The sequence below is a fragment of the Peromyscus eremicus genome, chromosome 1, assembly GCF_949786415.1.
Source record: "Peromyscus eremicus chromosome 1, PerEre_H2_v1, whole genome shotgun sequence".
In the NCBI taxonomy this organism is placed as follows: domain Eukaryota; kingdom Metazoa; phylum Chordata; class Mammalia; order Rodentia; family Cricetidae; genus Peromyscus; species Peromyscus eremicus.
In genome coordinates, this window is record NC_081416.1 from 54,583,341 (window position 1) to 54,601,288 (window position 17,948).

General features: G+C 51.0%; 1 protein-coding gene across 2 annotated transcripts; it reads left to right on the top strand.

The window, feature by feature from the left end:
• The first annotated feature begins 7,332 nt into the window (after positions 1 to 7,332).
• Positions 7,333 to 17,904, top strand: Scyl1 (SCY1 like pseudokinase 1). 2 transcript variants are annotated; one of them, XM_059262614.1, is made up of 17 exons: positions 7,333 to 7,732; positions 8,079 to 8,219; positions 8,390 to 8,739; positions 9,080 to 9,170; positions 9,268 to 9,423; positions 12,806 to 12,964; positions 13,324 to 13,431; positions 13,934 to 14,047; positions 14,721 to 14,876; positions 15,524 to 15,712; positions 15,830 to 15,905; positions 16,143 to 16,307; positions 16,505 to 16,644; positions 17,160 to 17,231; positions 17,321 to 17,518; positions 17,599 to 17,659; positions 17,755 to 17,904. In XM_059262614.1, the coding sequence occupies exons 1-17, from the start codon at positions 7,622 to 7,624 to the stop codon at positions 17,877 to 17,879; spliced, it is 2,412 nt and encodes an 803-aa protein (XP_059118597.1). In that variant the 5' UTR covers positions 7,333 to 7,621; the 3' UTR covers positions 17,880 to 17,904. The 2 variants fall into 2 exon arrangements, with proteins under 2 accessions (XP_059118597.1, XP_059118603.1); XM_059262620.1 differs by having other exon boundaries at positions 17,163 to 17,231.
• The last annotated feature ends 44 nt before the right edge of the window (positions 17,905 to 17,948 follow it).

The window sequence follows — 17,948 nt, forward strand, 5'->3', positions numbered from 1 at the left end:
TGCTACCCAGCTAAGTTTCCAACTTGTAAAAAGGAACTAAAGAAAAGCTTAGAGCTGGGTGTGGTGGTGCATACCTTTAATCCCAGCACTCAGAAGGCAGAAGTTGGTAAATCTCTGAGTTTGAGGCCAGCCTGGTCTACAGAGCAAGTTTCAGGACAGCCAAGCTTAGGCAGTGAAAAACAGAAAGCTAGTGAAGACGAAATTGAACAGGGAGGCCATGTTCCAGCCCCAGCAAGCAGCAGAACTTGGCAGTGTTGGGAATCTCCAGCTCCAGTCCTATTCCAAACTCTACCCTTGAAAAGGCCACGAAGGATCGGCTCCTCCCCCAGAGCTACTCAAGACCCATCTACAGGATATTTAAGACCCAGTCCCCAGACCCAAGGCATGATTTCTCTCCTGCTTCCTTTCCTGAGAGTCACCTGGGAGTTGCTTTGCTCAGATTAAACCTGGTTTCATTAATTCGGCTAGATTCGACTGATTGTATTGGTGGAGAGACAATATCGGGACACTGAAAACTTGTCAGGCAGCCTCTGCCACGTGGCTCTGGCTTTAAAGTAAAGGAGAGAAGAAATGGGCTGTGGAATTTGCCCCCGAGACTAAGGAAAGCTATTGAGACTAGGTGTGTGTCAGGAGTTTCCCTGAATGGAGGCCCAGAGAGGACATTTCGTGAAGCTGTGAAGTTGAAGCCTGGATTGCCTTGGAGACCACAAGATGTTAGAGATGCCAGAGTTGTGGGATACCTGCCAAGGAGAGCTGCTAACAGGGAGTGGAACCAGCTCAAGAGAAATAAATGTGTTGCAGTCAACAAAGCTGAATAGAGTGGGAGATCTGAAGAGTATCAACATCAGACATGAAGATGTAGAGTTTGGAGTTGTCCAGCTGGTTTTTGGTCTTACTTTGGTCCATCATTTCCTCATTGTGCTCCCTTCTCTATGTTTTGGAATGGTAATGTATATCCTATGCTATTATATGTGTTGGAAGTATATGATCTGCTTTTTGATTTTTTTTAATTTTTATTTTGCAATACAATTCAGTTCTACATATGCTTTTTGATTTTTATTTTATAGGGAATTATAGTTAAGAGATTGTATAAATCTCAGAAGAGACTTTGAACTTTGGATTTTAAACATTATTGAGACTGTTATAGACTTTTGAAGTTGGACTGAATGAATGTATATTTGCATTATGTTATGGCTACAAGCCTTTGGGGATCAGGGAGTGGAATGTGGTGGTTTGAAAGAAAATGCCCCCCAAAGGGAGTGGCACTATTAGGAGGTGTGGGCTTGTAGAGGAAGTGTGTCACTATGGTGGCAGGCTTTGAGGTCTCTTTTGTTCAAGCTTCCCTCAGTGTGACACTCAGTCCACTTCCTGTTGCCTTCTGATCAAGATATAGCCAGCACCATGTCTGCCTGCTCCCCACCATTATGATAAGGGATTGAACCTCTGAATTGTAAGCCACCACCTCATTGAATGTTTTCCTTTATAAGAGTTGCTGTTATCATGGTGTCTCTTCACAGCAATAGAAACCCTCACTAAGACAAGAGTGGATGAAGTCCTGAGTGAATGTGTATTATTATTATTATTATTATTTTACAACTTAGTATATACATATAATATCTTAGATAAAACATATTAAATATTAGATTCAAGTTCTTTAGGGTAGGACACCCTTTGGAATGATCTTTGTAACATACCATTTACCTACGCTCTAGACTTCTTTGGATTTTAGTATGTGTTTCTTGCTTGATATTGTTCACATTGATTGCAGTTCCATCTTATCTAGGTCATTATCCCTCATTACTCCTGGACAATATTTGATAACCATTCCTTTGTATATAGTCTTGTATTAAGTTATAATCTTCTTATTTAGACAAAAAGGGGGAGATGTAGTGGGTAGCCATTGCAGCTTTGATCTGGAAGTTCCAACCCCCATTGGGGTTGGTAACTATCACGCCCACAAGGCGGGGCCAAGGGAGGGCCTGAAGACCCGAGATCCAGAGATTGGGACCTGCTGCACTCTCTTGCTGCTGGGAGCTCGGACGCTAGAGGTAGATGGAGGAGAGTTCTCCAGAGAACATCACTGGACTACTGCTGCGTCTTTCCCAGAACCCTCAACCTACTTATCCGTTCATTTGTAAGTTACACCATTAAATAAATCTCCTTTTAACTACGTGGAGTGGCCTTAATAATTTCACCAATATGGAAGCATGGCTTAGCTCTTGCTGAGGACCAGGGTTCAGTTCCCAGCATCCACATGGCCACTCACAATGTGAATATGTATTATTGACATGAGCACAGCCATGCCAAGGACTCCAATGCCTCAGACCCATGGGAATTGCAAGGCCTTCCCTGGGTTAGGCTTGGAGGAATAGCAAGGCCTTTCCCTGGTCTGAGTATAAATATTGGTGAATGGTTCACCTTTGGCTAAACCAAGTTCATGAAGAAAGTATCGAGGGCTGCTTCCTCAATCCAGATATTGACACTGTATTGTAGTGGGTAGCTGTTCTAGCTATGACCTTGAAGCACCACCCCTAGAAAAGCAGCAAGTAACTGCTACACTTGTCTATGACCTTGAAGTACATGCCCCTGGGGCGTGGCCATTCAGGACCTTTATGACCTGGAATGCATGTCTCTTTGCTCCTTCATGGTTTGTATGCTGGGACAGACCAGGCAGATCTTGGACCAGGCAGAAGATCAGCGTGGGACATAGCTTGGCTTTCCTAGACCCTACATTAGGCCACCGAGAGCATATGACAGGGTGTCCTACTTTCTGGGGAGAATGAGGTGGACCCCCAAGCTGGTCTGTGAATGGCTTTGAAAGTAAGAAAAAATACTACCTCAGGCCTGCTATGTAGTGTTGGCTGGAGCTAGGGGGAGCTTGGGCTGACCCAGACTTAAACTTTCTACCTTCATGCTCCCACTCAGAGCACACAGGAGAAGGTATGTAGTGAGTTTTATCCCCTAATAAATTCCTTGGCCCATTAAATAGATTCTGTGGATTTCTCACAATATTCTGGTGCCCAACATGGGGCTTGAACCCACAACTCTGAGATTAAGAGTCTCATGCTCCACCGACTGAGCATGCAGAAGCTGTCCACCATAGCTTTCTTCTCCTGGATGGCTGTACCCTGAGACCCTACAGAGACTTCTTGTAGAGATTGGCTAACCTGCCTCCCTCTCATTGGTGCTAAATATAACAAGTGTGCTGAGTCTCTCAGCGGATGTCAGTATATCTCCATCAGAGAATTTGGCCTTGGCTCCATCCAGGAGCTGAGTACCAGCAGGGAGAAAGAGTGTGGGAAGTTTGCCCCAATGGTAAGAGAGGAAGACCCTCCCCCCCAGATTTCTTTCTATTGTTGGTTTGTGTGTTTGTGGTGTGGCAGGGGCATACACATGTGTGCACATGCATGTGGAGGAGACCTTCAATCAACACTCATCTTTTTTTGAGATGGAGTCTCTCACCAAACCTGGAGTGCTCCAGTTTGGCTGGAACTGGCTCACCAGGTATCCCCAGGGAACCTCTTGTCTCTACCTTTCCTGAGCTGAGATTACATATGAGCTCCTAGCCTCCTATTAGTAATTTCTAATTCAACTCTACTGCTTTTGGAGAAGGTGCCGAGGATTAGTTCTAAAATAATTATTGCTTTATTTATTCATTTATTTACTTATTTGGTGTTTTGAGACAAGGTTTCCCATAACTCAGCCCAAATGAACTCACTATGTACCTGAGGACGACCTTGAATTCCTGATCCTTCTGCCTCCACATCCTACCATACCCAGCTTACTACCCAGGCTTAGTTATGTGCTCTAGTTTACAGACTATTCTTGGGATTGTTCCATATGCATTGGAAAAGGGTATTTTCTTGTGTTGTTTTTTTTTTTTGTTTTAAAGACCTCCATGGACTAGGGTTGTGGCTCAGATGGTAGAGGACTTGCCAGAAGACCTGGGTCTCATCCCCAGCATCAAATGAACCAGGCATGGTGGTGCTGCCTGTACTTCCAACACGTGGCTGCTCAGGTAATAGGATTAGAAGATTGGGCAGGCAATATGGCTCAGCAAATAAAGACACTTGCTGCCACCTCTGATCACCTGACCTTGATCCCGGGACCCACATGTGGAAGAAGAGAACCCACTCCTGTAAGTTGTCTTCTGACCTCTACAGACATGCTGTGAGACATAGGCGCCCCATACAAAACATGCACGCACAGAATATGCATGTAATAAATGAATGTAATAAAAATTTTAGCTGGGCAGTGGTGGTGGCACATGCCTTTAATAACAGCCCTTGGGAGGCAGAAGCAGGAGGATCTCTGAGTTTGAGGCCAGCCTGGTCTACAGAGTGAGTTCCATGACAACCAGGACTACAGAGAGAAACTCCAATCTCAAAAAAACGAAAAATAAAAATAAAAAGTTCAAGGTCAGCTTCAGGTATATGTTATGTTTGAGGTCAGTTTGAGGTACTTTAGACTGTTTCAAAAACCAAGTTCTTGCTGGGTGGTAGTGGTGCACGCCTTTAATCCCAGCACTCGGGAGGCAGAGCCGGGCAGATCTCTGCAAGTTCGAGCCCAACCTGGTCTACAGAGCGAGATCCAGGATAGGCACCAAAATTACGCAGAGAAACCCTGTCTCAAAAAAACAAAAACAAACAAAAAAATCCCAAGTTCTTTTGTCAGTAGTGGTGGCACATGTCTTTAATCCCAGCACTCGGGAGGCAGAGGCAGGTGGATCTCTGAGTTTGAGGTCAGTCTGGTCTACAAAGAGAGTTCTAGGACAGCCATGGCTATACAGATAAACCCTTTGTCTCAAAAACAAACAAACAAAACCCACCCACCCCCGAAACCCAAAGAAGATCCAAGTTTTTGTTTTCTCACATAGCAGAGAGCCCTGAGAGACATTTCTAGAAGGAAATGTTTAGTCCCTAGCTTTGCCATGTTCCTCCTGATAGCTCAGGTTAGTGACCAGAGCATCTTCCAGCTCAAAGCTCTTGCAGGACCCTGTGGCCAGCACCCATGCCCACCCTGGGGATATGGAGTGCTTCTAGAGAGGCTTCCTCCTGTCTTAGGAAGGATGTGATGAAACTGCTGTGAGGAAACACCATGACCAAAAGCAGCCAGGAAGGAAAAGGTTAATTTGTTTTAGATGACCCAAGTCACTGACCACTGAGGGAAGCCAAGGTGGGAACTCAAACCAGGTGGGAGCCTGGGGCAGGAGCTGACACAGAGGCCATGGAGGGGTGCTGGTTACTGGCTTGCTCCCCATGACTTGCTCAGCCTGCTTTCTTAGAGAACCCAGGACCACGAGTCCAAGAATGGCACCACCCACAATGGGCTGTCCCTTCCCCATCAATCATTAAATAAGAAAATGAATTATGCCCATCACCACCAATGACTAATTAAGAAAATGCTCTACAAGCCTATTTACAGCCTTTTCTCATGGAGCCATTTTCTCAGCTGAGGTTCCCTCCTCTCAGATGACTCTAACTTGTGTCAAGTTGATTTCATAAAACTAGTCAGAACACTTCCCTAGCAACAGTTTCCCAAGAAACATAGATCATTTTCCAGCACATTCCACAGGACCAGCATAGCACTTGAGGAACTTCTTTGCTACCCAAAGTAAAACACAGTCAGCCAGCCATTCCCTCTCCAACAGGGTCTGGATTTCAAACTTAGAGGTTGGACAAGGGTCTTCCTGAGACACTGTGTCTGTTCAACTTAGAGCCTACTCCTTCTGCTCTCTCTGTATTCTATCTATCTATCATCTATCTATCTATCTATCTATCTATCTATCTATCTATCTATCTATCTATCTATATCATCTGTCTATCATCTGTCTATCTATCTATCATCTATCTATCTATCTATCTATCTATCTATCTATCTATCTATCTATGTATTTATTTGAGACAGGTCTCATAATAGAACACAGTCTGGTCTTGGTGAGCGTGTTCAGATCAGTGTCTGACATACAGGGAATTAGAGTATCATTACCACCATCACTGACATCACTACCATCACCACTGTCATTATCATCATCATCATCATCATCATCATGATCATCATCACTACCACGTGATTAAAGCAGGCCTACAGGTACTCCAGAACATCTATGTATCTTAAAATCTGTAATCCCATTGACATAGGTACCATATTCATAGGTTCCAGGAATCAGGACTGGAACATTTTGGGGAGCATTTTTTAAGGCTATTATCCTTATGGGGTAGGTATTACTATCATACTCCTTTACAGCTGAGAAAACACACATAAGAATAAGTAACTGCTACACAGAGAAACCCTGACTCGAAAAACGGAAAAACAAAACAAAACAAAAGAATAAATAACTTAGCTGGGCGGTGGTGGCACATGCCTGTGATTCCAGCACTCTGGAGACAGAGGAAGGCGGATCTCTGTGAGTTCAAGCCCAGCCTGGTCTACAAAGTGAGTCCCAGGACATCCAAGACTGTTATACAGAGAAATCCTGTCTCGAAAAGCCTAAAACAAACAAACAAACAAACAAACAAACAAACAAACTTAACTCAAGGCCATACTGCTCATACTTAGTAAACCTGGGAATCAAATCCAGTCTATGTGGCTTCAAGTTTTAACAACAAAACAACTTAATAATGATCCTCCACTCCCATGCTCTATTTCATTTGCTTTGCAGAAGACTATTTGGCACAGTATAACTGCAAATATTTGGCAGTGTAAAAGAACTCCGGCTTGTATGCTACATGTGTGCAGGTTCCCACAGAGGCCAGAAGGCGGTGTTGGATCCCCTGGTATGGGAGTTATAGGACGGTGTGAGCCAGCAGAGGGCGATGAGAGACATTTCTGGAAGGAAATGTTTAGTTCCTGGCTTTGCCATGTTCTTGCTGCCAACTCAGTTCAGTGACCAGGGCATCATTTTCCATTCCAAGCTCCTGCAGGACACTGTAGCCAGCACCCATGCCCACCTTGGGGATATGGAGCGCATCTAGAGATACTTCCCTAGCAAACAGTTCCTCAGGGTTCCTGGGCTCCCAGGACATTTGCATCACCTACTTCAACCCTCCTCTCAAGGTCTCTTTGTACCTTTACTCTAGTAACTCTAACAGCTTCCTCACTGAGCCCCGAATGTGTCCCTAGCTGGAGAAGGAGCTTCTGACTTAGGGATAACCATTCTCCTTACTGCTCCTACTTTCCCATCTGACCATCCGTGGTAGCCTTTCTTTTCTATCTCCGCATACCTCGCCCTCTTGCTTAGAAAGGATCTATTGCCACGCTCCCTTTGTGACCCCGTCCCCTCTTCACCCTTCAACTGTTGCACCCACTACTCTCCATCACACTCCATTTTTCAATCTATACGAGGCCACAAGTTTAGAGCGTGCAGGTGACCAGCCACAGAGATGAGCCGGTGGAGGGCTGGTTGGGGCTCCGAAGCCCAACACTTTTGGGCTCGCTCCGCCTTGTCCGACAGGCCTGCCTTTAGCCCCGCCTCCGCCCCACAGAGGCCCCGCCCAAGACTCGCCCCCACACAAGAACACGCCCACAGGCCAAAGTGGTCCCGCCCTCGGTCCGCCCCGCCCCGGCTCGGGCGGCCGGAGGACCCGGAGTGGAGGCTCCCGAGCCCGCGGCGGCGGCGACGATGTGGTTCTTTGCCCGGGACCCGGTCCGGGACTTCCCGTTCGAGCTGAGTCCGGAGCCCCCCGAGAGCGGCCCGCCCGGGCCTTGGGCCCTGCACCGCGGCCGTAAAAAGGTGAGGTACCGCGCTGCTCCGCAGGCCGCGGCCGACCTCGGCCTTTCCTAGTCTGTACGCCGGCACCGCTGCGTCGCGCCGGGCCTGACGTGGCGACCGAGGCTCCCGGCAACGGGCTTGGGAGCGGGGCGGGCAGTGACGACGTGGCGGGCGGAAGGACCGAGGGACGGACAATCGGACAGGACGGGGGTCACGTGGGCCTGGCCAGCTCCTTAAGAGCTGTCCTGGGGCGAGACCCACTGGCGTCCCTTCGCTGCTCTGGAGACGGACTCGGAGCAGGTGAAGCCCAGGCAGGTTGCAGTGGTCACCTAGCCCGCGCCTCTCAGGTTGCTGTGTCCTCCACCAGGCCACAGGCAGCGCGGTGTCCATCTTCGTGTATGATGTGAAACCGGGAGCTGAAGAGCAGACCCAGGTGGCCAAAGCTGCCTTCAAACGCCTCAAAACTCTCCGGCACCCCAACATCCTGGCCTATATCGATGGGTTGGAGGTACCTGTCGCCCGATCTGCCCACCTCACTGTTCTCTGGCCCTCACTTTGTACCCAAGTGCTTCAACACCCTCAGATGTGGTATCTTCTCCACTACCTCTTTCCGGGTCATGTCCCTCGTCTTCCCTTCCTCGTCGGGAACCGTGTCCTAATACCCTTTTCCTTATCCAGACAGAAAAGTGCCTCCACATCGTGACAGAGGCTGTGACCCCACTGGGAGCATACCTCAAGGCACGGGCAGAAGCCGGTGGCCTGAAGGAGCAGGAGCTGTCATGGGGGCTGCACCAGATCGTGAAAGCCCTCAGCTTCCTGGTCAACGACTGCAACCTCATCCACAATAATGTCTGCATGGCCGCTGTCTTTGTGGACAGGGCTGGCGAGTGGAAACTTGGGGGTCTGGACTACATGTACTCAGCCCAGGGCAACGGCGGGGGACCACCCAGCAAGGGGATCCCCGAGCTTGAGCAGTATGACCCCCCGGAGTTGGCTGATAACAGTAGCAGAGCAGTCAAAGAGAAGTGGTGGGTGACTGAGATCATTATGCCTTCATCTGTCCTGCGCTGGAGGCCCCTAGACTAGCTGGGAAGCCCCTGGCCTTTGCTACCTGCCTGCCAAGGGAACCAGCATCTCAGGAAGAGGGTGGTTGGTCAAGGTGGACATAGCCTTAGGTGTTTGGTGCCTCTGAATTTGAAAGCTGTGTGTTGGAGGCTCTCTGAGTTTTGGCTTCTTTGTTAAATGGGGCGAAGGAAACAAACTGCTTGGGGCTGAGGGATCAGTGCAGGGACACAGCCAGAGCCTGTGATGCATTGGGTGCCTGGTACCTAAAGGGGAGCCCTGAACAGCTCTGGGTTACCGCCACAGGTCAGCAGATATGTGGCGCCTGGGCTGCCTCATCTGGGAAGTTTTCAATGGGTCCCTACCTCGGGCAGCTGCCCTGCGAAATCCCGGGAAGGTAAGTGTCCAGCTCCTGCCTACCTCGTCTGTTCCAGGCTCTTGTTCATTGCCAACCATCTACCACCCTTTCCCTGACATGGAGCATTCTCCTGCAGATCCCCAAATCCCTGGTGACCCATTACTGCGAGCTGGTGGGAGCCAACCCCAAAGTCCGTCCCAACCCGGCTCGCTTCCTGCAGAACTGCCGGGCACCTGGTGGCTTCATGAGCAACCGCTTTGTGGAGACCAACCTCTTCCTAGAAGAGATTCAGGTGCGCTCCACTCTTCCCTGATATTCTTTGCCATGGCCGCTTACCTATGTTTTGGCGTCTCTCACATTTGGATTGTGTGGAAACAAGCACGGGCAGAGGAGTTAGGTCCTTTGGGTGCAAACCCTGGCTTTGCCTCTTCTCCCCATGTGACGCTCCATGCCTGAAGTTCAGCAGATCAAAACGCCTCCTTTCCAGGAGCCTGGGGCAGAGTTTGCATAGCACAGTCCTTCTTGGTGTCTGTGAGTGCCCTGGTTTACTTTCTATTGTGCTGAGACCCCACGACCAAAAGCAAGTTGTTGAGGAAAGTGTTTCTTTGGCTTACAAATCACAGTCCGTACTGAAGGGAAGTCAGGGCAGGAACTCAAGCAGAGGCCATGGAAGAAGGCTGCTCACTGGCTTGCTGTAGTTAGCTTTTTTATTATAGCCTGGGAGCACCTGCACAAGAGTCACTGCCCACGGTGGGCCCTCGTGCATCAATCACTAATCAGGAAAGTGCCCCTACAGGCAGTCTGATGGAGGCATTTTCTCAGTTGAGGTCCCCTCTTCCCAGATGACAGAAAACTAACCGGCACAGTGGGAATTGGCTCTGGGACCCTTGAGAACTGGCAGATGCTCTAGTCCCTGATAAAGAATGTCATTGTATTATTGGCATATCATTTATATCCTCCCATGATCCTGTGTGTATGTTAACATGCATGTGTAAGGACGTGGACATGGCTATGTGCTAATGCAGAGGCCAGAGGAGGGTATCAGGTGTCCTGCTCTATCCCCAGATGACTCATTCCCAGTACTCACAGTCTTACTCAGCCTGGAGCCAGTCATTTCCAGTGATTCTTCTGTCTCCACCTCCATAGCACTGGGGTTGCAGGTGTGTAGGGCTATGCCCAGCTTCTTACATGGGTGTTAGGTATTTGAACCCAGGTCCTCATGTTTGCACAGAAATACTTCATCCACTGAGCCATTATCCCACCCTATCCTCCTCTATTGTTTAAATTATCTGTATCTAACTTATTAGCACCTTATATGATATATGTGATGTGTAAATAGTTACTAAACTGTGATATTTGGGCAAATTATGGCAAGAAAAAGTAGGCTGTGTGCGTGTGGTACAGACAGTGCCTTCTTTCCTGACATTTTGATCTCTGGTTGTTGAATCCACTCATGGAGGCAGATAGGGAGGGCTGCTGCGTAGAGTTGAACTCACAGCAGATGCTTAATGACTGCCCCTGTCACTCCAGCAACTCCTTACCTGCCTTGTTACTCTGTCGCTCATGGGTGCCACACAAAGTGCTGGGGAGGGAGGAGAGTCAACCTGCCCTCGAGGACTCAGCAAGGAGTAAACAGAACAGGTCCCCACCTTTGGGAGCTCTCATTACAGGAGAGACAGGAAACGTTAATGAGAAAACCTATGCTCCCTGAGTAAGTGCTGGAAGGAAAAAGACCGGGTATTCTGAGGCTCCCCCTTAGAGAAGAGAATTGGGATGGGACCTGAAAGACTCAAAGGTAGGAGCCATCTGGATGGTGACTTGGGGAAGATGGTCCCAGGAGAGAGAAGAGCACATGGGGAGGGGGCACCTCTGCCTCACCTCTGAATCTCAGCACCCATATATATCTGTGCAGGGGAGAGAGTCACAGCGTCCACCAGCTCTTAGGGGCACCATAGTGACAAAGGACCGAGGCTCTGCTCTGACCCAGCTACATGGCAGGGACACAGAGAATCAGGAGCTGGGCAGAAGGCTACCGACCTTGAAGGAGCAGAGTACAGAGTTGGGGTAGGGCAGAAAGGACTGTATCTTTTTTTGAGGCAGGGTATCACTGTGTAGCCTTGGCTATCCTGGAATTCACTATGTAGACCAGGCTGGCCTTGAACTTGCAGAGATCATCCTGCCTCTGCCTTCCTGAGTATTGGGACTAAAGACATGCTCCACCCTTCCTGGAACCAAAGTTTTTTATCTTGAGGAAGCACCTGGAGTTGTTGAGCCCTGATGTCTCCTGGCCAGTGTGGGGGCAGCAGGATGTTGTTACATGGAGTTCTCCTCACATGGCTGAGCTGCCAGGCCACCTGTTCCCTGAAAATGAGCTGTTTCTGCCTCACCCCTTAGGAGAATGTGGGAGTTTGTTACCAGGGGCTCCTCTTCATGTTGGGTGGACTGTGAAGAGAACCCACTGTGACTCCCTGGAAGGGTGACCTTGGCTGTAATTTGGGCTCTTTGAACTATACCCATTACCTTCCCAGTGTTGGGGTCAAAGCTTGCTTCCCGTGCTGGACTAAGCCACCTCGGTATTCCTCATCTTCGGCCATGGTCACTGGTTCTGGGCCAAGCTACCTCTGTGGGTTTGTGGGTTTTTCTTCTTCCTGAGACAAGGCTTCACTATGCAGCCCAAGTTGGCCTTGAATCCTCAGTCCTGCCTTGGTCTCCTCAGTGTGGGGAAGGCATGTGCTGCCATGCCCAGCTTATGGCCATGGTACCCTTTACCCTCATCTTCTTTTGTAAATGGGAGAGTGACAGCATGTTTTTGAAGTGTGCAAGGTTGCAGAGGTGTGCTAGCCACTTCTTAGCTGTGTGTCTTTAAACAAGCTCTCCTTTGTCTGTTGCTTGCTGAGGGCACACACATGCTATCCTGCCTCATAAAGTTGTGTGAGGGTTATTTGAGATGCTATGTGTAGAGGTTTTAGTTTTCAATATGTGCTCAGGAAATTTGTGTTGTGGGTATTACAGCCTCAGGTGGGGGTACTGGGAAGACGGATGGACTGTTGAGCCTGTCTGGGCCCAGGTCTGGTGGCAGACTGCCTGTTCCCAGACTTTTTCTATGGTTCTCCGGGAACTCCACCCAGTGTGCCCAGCCAGGCCAAGGCAAGGAGCCAAGTGCAATCCTTCCTGCTTTGAGCCTCAGTTTCCTCGTGTGGGTTGTTGTGAGCTGCAGAGGACGTGCTGATGAGGGGTTTCATCTCTCCAGTGGTTGCCTACCTTGCAGGTTAAGTGACAGGGGTAGCAAGGATGGTCACTAGAAGACACTGGCTGTGTGCCAGGCACTGGGTCTAAATGTATAGCCTAGGCTGGCCTTGAACTCACTCTGTGGTCTAAGCTGGCCTCCAGCTCTAGGTCTTCCTGCCTTAGCCTCTTTAGTGCTGGCATCACAGTGTGGATGGTCAGACCTGGCTGCTGGCAGTGTTTATGAACATTTCCTGATCGAATCGGTGGTAGAGTTGTTAGGCCATTTTACAGGTGGAGAGTCTGCCCATGAGCGCCCCTTAAGTGGAGAGCTGGGCTCCATAACATTGCCCCTGTTCCTCCAGGCTGGGGTAGCCCTCACCCTCACCTGAGTCTGGAGTGTGCATGGTGAGGCTGTTTGTCCCCCGACCCTGTCTTTGCTCCCCCAGATCAAAGAGCCAGCTGAGAAGCAGAAGTTCTTCCAAGAGCTGAGCAAGAGTCTAGACTCGTTTCCTGAAGATTTCTGTCGGCACAAGGTGTTGCCCCAGCTACTGACCGCCTTCGAGTTTGGCAATGCTGGGGCTGTGGTCCTCACACCCCTCTTCAAGGTAAATGGGGCCAGGAACTGTGGGATCCAGAGACCTGGATGGATACAGCTCTGGATGAGAAGCATATTCAGAGTAAACGCAAGCCCAGTGTCCTCATGACTTAGCAGGCCAGGGCCACCTGACCAGTGGGAGGGGGGCTGGGGACTTCCAGCCCTTGGGAAGGACATTCCCTGTGCTGCCAGAGGTTTGCTGATAGAGCCCTTGCTTCAGAGGCTTTCCTCCTCTTCTCCAAGCCCCTCACCATTACCTCATTCCTGTCCTGGGAAGCCAGCAGTGAGCTCAAACAAGCTGAGGGAATCCTGTGAAGTTACCCTAGCCCTGTGGATGTGGCCAAGACCCTCTTCCTGCTCCTTCCTCAGGTGGGAAAATTCCTCAGTGCTGAAGAGTACCAGCAGAAGATCATCCCCGTGGTGGTGAAGATGTTCTCATCCACTGACCGTGCCATGCGCATCCGCCTCCTCCAGCAGGTAGAGGTCTCAGCCAGTTTCTGCCCAGGTCCTCCTCCCAGACCCTATCCTGGTTCCAGTCACCCCAGTCTTAGACAGGTGGACCCCAGAAACCCTTACCATGAATGTTACACAGGTGAAGGGCCTGGAAAGCTCTCGGGAGGTGGAGCTGGTCCCAGGGCTTCTTGTAGCCTTGGGACTCTCCAGACTCAGTCACTTAGGTCCTCTTCCTCTAGAGCAGGACACAGTTTCTCCTGTCAGCCCCAGGACAGCTGGAGCAACAAATTGTTAGCCTCTATGTTAGAAGGTTCTTAGGAGCCAGAAAGAACTGGTGACTCCCATGTACCAGGAGCCAGTCCCTGCCCAACCGTCAAAAGCACTTTCCTCCTGAGGACATGCACATGAGCTGGGCTCAGGAGGCTACCTGGTGGCCAGTGTCTGCACTGGACCACCCAAAGCCAGAGTGGCCCTGTGACTTTGGTGGGGATGCAGCCATCTTCTCATGCTCCACCCTGGGCCACAGATGGAGCAGTTCATCCAATACCTCGATGAGCCTACAGTCAACACCCAGATCTTCCCCCATGTCGTGCATGGCTTCCTGGACACCAACCCTGCCATCCGGGAGCAGACAGTCAAGGTGGGTGGAGTCAGGCCTGCAGTGGCCATCTCTTGGCTCCCAAGATAGAGAAGTGTTTCTCTGGAACATAGGCCTTGGTTTGAGACAGTGGGTGTGGTGGGAGGGTCCAGACGCATGCATGCTGCCAATCCAGTCCCTGGGTACAGCTTTGAAAGAGGGAAGGATCTGGGGGACTCAGCCTGATGTACTTTCAGCTGACACTGAGCAGCTCCCAGTGCCTGCCTAGCCCCATTACTGGGACACAGCACACACAGACAGCAAGTCCTTCTGTCCTTGAATGGGACAGACAATGGGCCTGGCAGATGATACACAGATGATGTGTATTTCATCAGAAAGTGAAAGGGGAGTATAGGCAGGAGGGTTTGTAACTTTAAATATACGAATACCTAGCAGCCAACATGGTAACACCTGTAATGTATTACCTGTAATGCCTGTAATACCAACACTCAGGGGCTTAGGCAGACGCATGGCTGTGAGTTGTAGGCCAGCCTCGTCTCCATAGGGTGTTTCAGGCCAGCCAGAGATATATCAAGACCTTGTCTCAAAAAGACCTTCCTTCTCCTCCCAAAAAGACTGCCCTGCTGAAAGCCACAGCCCACTGGTGCCTGTGCCCTCTCCCACGAGTCCATTCTTGCCCTCACTCACAATACCTTCTGTGCCCTCCGCTCCACAGTCCATGCTGCTCTTGGCCCCAAAGCTGAACGAGACCAACCTCAATGTGGAGCTGATGAAGCACTTTGCAAGGCTGCAAGCCAAGGACGACCAGGGCCCCATCCGCTGCAACACCACGGTCTGCTTGGGCAAAATCGGCTCCTACCTCAGTGCTAGTGTGAGTGTCTTGTAGAGCTGTGGAAGGATAGCTGCCTCCTTTTAGGCTACAAGGCCTATGTGTGTGGGTCCTCATTGTTCCAGAGACTCAGCTTCTCAAAGTGGAGTTAGCTGTAGAGCACATAGTCAGGTGGTGGATCTGGGTTCTGAACCCAGGTCTGCTTGATTCCAAGTCTTCACGCATCACCTCAGCCGAGGTCTATAAACTTCAACTTCTGCCAGGCCTGGATATTTAACAAGAATGAATGAAAATTGGGCATGGTGGCGCACGCCTTTAGTCCCAGCACTAGGGAGGCAGAGTCAGGTGGTCTCTGTGAGTTTCAGGCCAGCCTGGTCTACAGAGTGAGTTCCAGGACAGTTAAGGCTACACACAGAGAAACCCTGTCTCGGAAAACCAAAATAATAATAATAATAAAGGAAGAGAATACAAATATGTACCTAGGCTTCTCTTGGATCATTAAGGTTCCACACTGCCTCAAGGTGTAGGGCCAGAGCCCTCTTCTTTTAAATTATGAATGATACATTCACATTTTTAGACCTTGAGTCCAGTGGATGGCCCCTGTCCTGGGAAGTAAGGTCTTATAGTTGGGGCCCCTTGTTGATTCTGTACATTGAAGCATCCTTTCTCTTTTCAATCTGGGCTCTCAGACTAGACACAGGGTCCTCACCTCTGCCTTCAGCCGGGCCACTAAGGACCCGTTTGCACCGTCCCGGGTTGCGGGCGTCCTGGGCTTTGCTGCCACACACAATCTCTACTCGATGGATGACTGTGCCCACAAGATCCTGCCTGTGCTCTGCGGCCTTACTGTGGACCCTGAGAAATCTGTGCGGGACCAGGTAAGGCACAGCCAAGGCAGACCCCAGGGTTGGGCTCAGGGATAGCCTGTGTCCCAGAGGCCTGGCAATCCCTTGGGAGTCCTGGAGCACCCAACTTGGCTTCTTGCTACTCCACAGGCCTTTAAGACCATCCGAAGTTTCCTGTCCAAATTGGAGTCTGTGTCAGAGGATCCTACCCAACTGGCAGAAGTAGGTGAGTGGTCCACACTGTGTTCTCTTTCCCTTTGCTATATGTCCTTTACTGTCCCCTGAGGTGTCCCATCCCATGGGAGCATCTGAAAGCTGAAAAAACCCCAGCAAGCAGCTTCCTGTTCCATAGTTGAGAGGACTGAGCCTAGAAGGGAGGGTTTGCCGTGGACCACCGTGTCGCAGATCTGGCCCTTCTATCCTCTCTCCGTGAAGCCTATGCTGCTTGTCTCTCGTCATCCAGAGAAGGATGTCCACGCAGCATCCAGCCCTGGAACAGGAGGAGCGGCAGCCAGCTGGGCAGGCTGGGCTGTGACTGGGGTGTCCTCACTCACCTCTAAGCTCATCCGTGCTCACCCCACGCCTCTACCGTCTGAGACCACTGGGCCCCAGAGACCAGGGCCAGAGGGTGAGTACCCCAGGCCCACTGCGTCAGCGGCTGAGGGCCGAGAGCTCTTATTGTCACGCTCTCCTAATGTAGTGACAGGAACGTACAGGATGGGGTGATGTCTGGCCACTCTCCCTGGTACCCCCTCTCCTTCACTCATTGCCACTTAGCAACCTCTACCCAAGATCCCCTGAGAGCTCAGACTCTTTGTTCCCCAGGAAACCCTACTCCAGCCCCTGCCCCCGACACCCCGATGACCTCAGGCCACTGGGAGACACAGGAAGAAGACAAGGAGGACACAGCAGAAGACAGTGCCACCGGGGACAGATGGGACGATGAGGACTGGGGCAGCTTAGAGGTGAGCGGGGCTGCGGAGATCTCACCAGGGAACCCCAGCTCGACCACAGGCCACCCTTCAGGGGAGTACACAGATTAGAGTTGGGCCTGCCCTCATCTGCATGGCATCCTGGTAGGTGAACTTCACAGAATGGTCATGATGGATCAGCACCAGCCGCTGAGCCCCGATTCAACTTTAGGGTCCCCAAGAGCTGGGTCAGAAAGGAGAGGGTTGGTAGGTCTCAGAAACAATAAAAAACCAAAGGGTAGCCGGGTCGCGGTGGAGGCGCACGCCTTTAACCCCAGCACTCAGGAGGCAGAGCCAGGCGGATCTCTGTGAGTTCAGCCTGGTCTACAGAGTGAGATCCAGGACAAGTACCAAAACTACATGGAGAAACCCTGTCTCGAAAAAACCAACCCCCCCCCCCCAAAAAAAAAAAAAAAAGGGCAGCTGAGCCGTGGCTAAGGGGGGCTCACTACTTGCCCTCTTGAGGGCTGAGAGTATTGCTGGTCATGCCTTTCTCCTCCTCTCTGCAGCAGGAAGCTGAATCGGTGTTGGCACAGCAGGATGACTGGAGTGTCAAGGGCCCGGGAAGCCGAGCTGGACAGGTGGGCTGGGTCAGCCAGGGGATATATGTGGAGCACTGTTGGGCTCTTCTCTCTACTAGCCTACCTCTCTTCCCATTGTTTACTCACAGGTCAGCCACCCAGAGCACAAACCTCTGGAGTCAGACTGGAACAGCTGGGAAGCTGAGGGCTCCTGGGAGCAGGGCTGGCAGGAGGCCAGCCGTGTGGAGCCACCCCCAGAAGGCACCCGGCTAGCCAGCGAGTATAACTGGGGCGGTGCAGAGCCCAGTGACCCCTTTGCTGCCCTGTCTGGTCGTCCCAACGCCCAGGTACTGGCCTGTGGAGCGCACAGCTTGGGGTGGACTGCTGCTGGGAGCGAGCTCCACTCTGGCCTCCATTTTCCTTTCAGCCCAGGCCAGACCCAGATTCCTGGGGTGAAGACAACTGGGAAGGCTTGGAGGCCGAGAGCAGTGAGTGGTTCCCATGAAGGGCTGGGGGAGGAGGGCAGGGCTGGAAGCAGAGTGCTGGGACTGCTCAACCCAGTCATCCTTCCCTTCCATCCCAGGACAGGTGAAGGCGGAGCTGGCACGGAAAAAGCGTGAGGAACGGCGGAGGGAAATGGAAGCCAAGCGGGCAGAGAAAAAGGCCACCAAGGGGCCCATGAAGCTGGGAGCCCGGAAACTGGACTGAAAACCCTAACCCCCAACCCCCCAACTCCCCCATCCCCCCACCCTCCACCCCGGGCACTTCAATCACTGG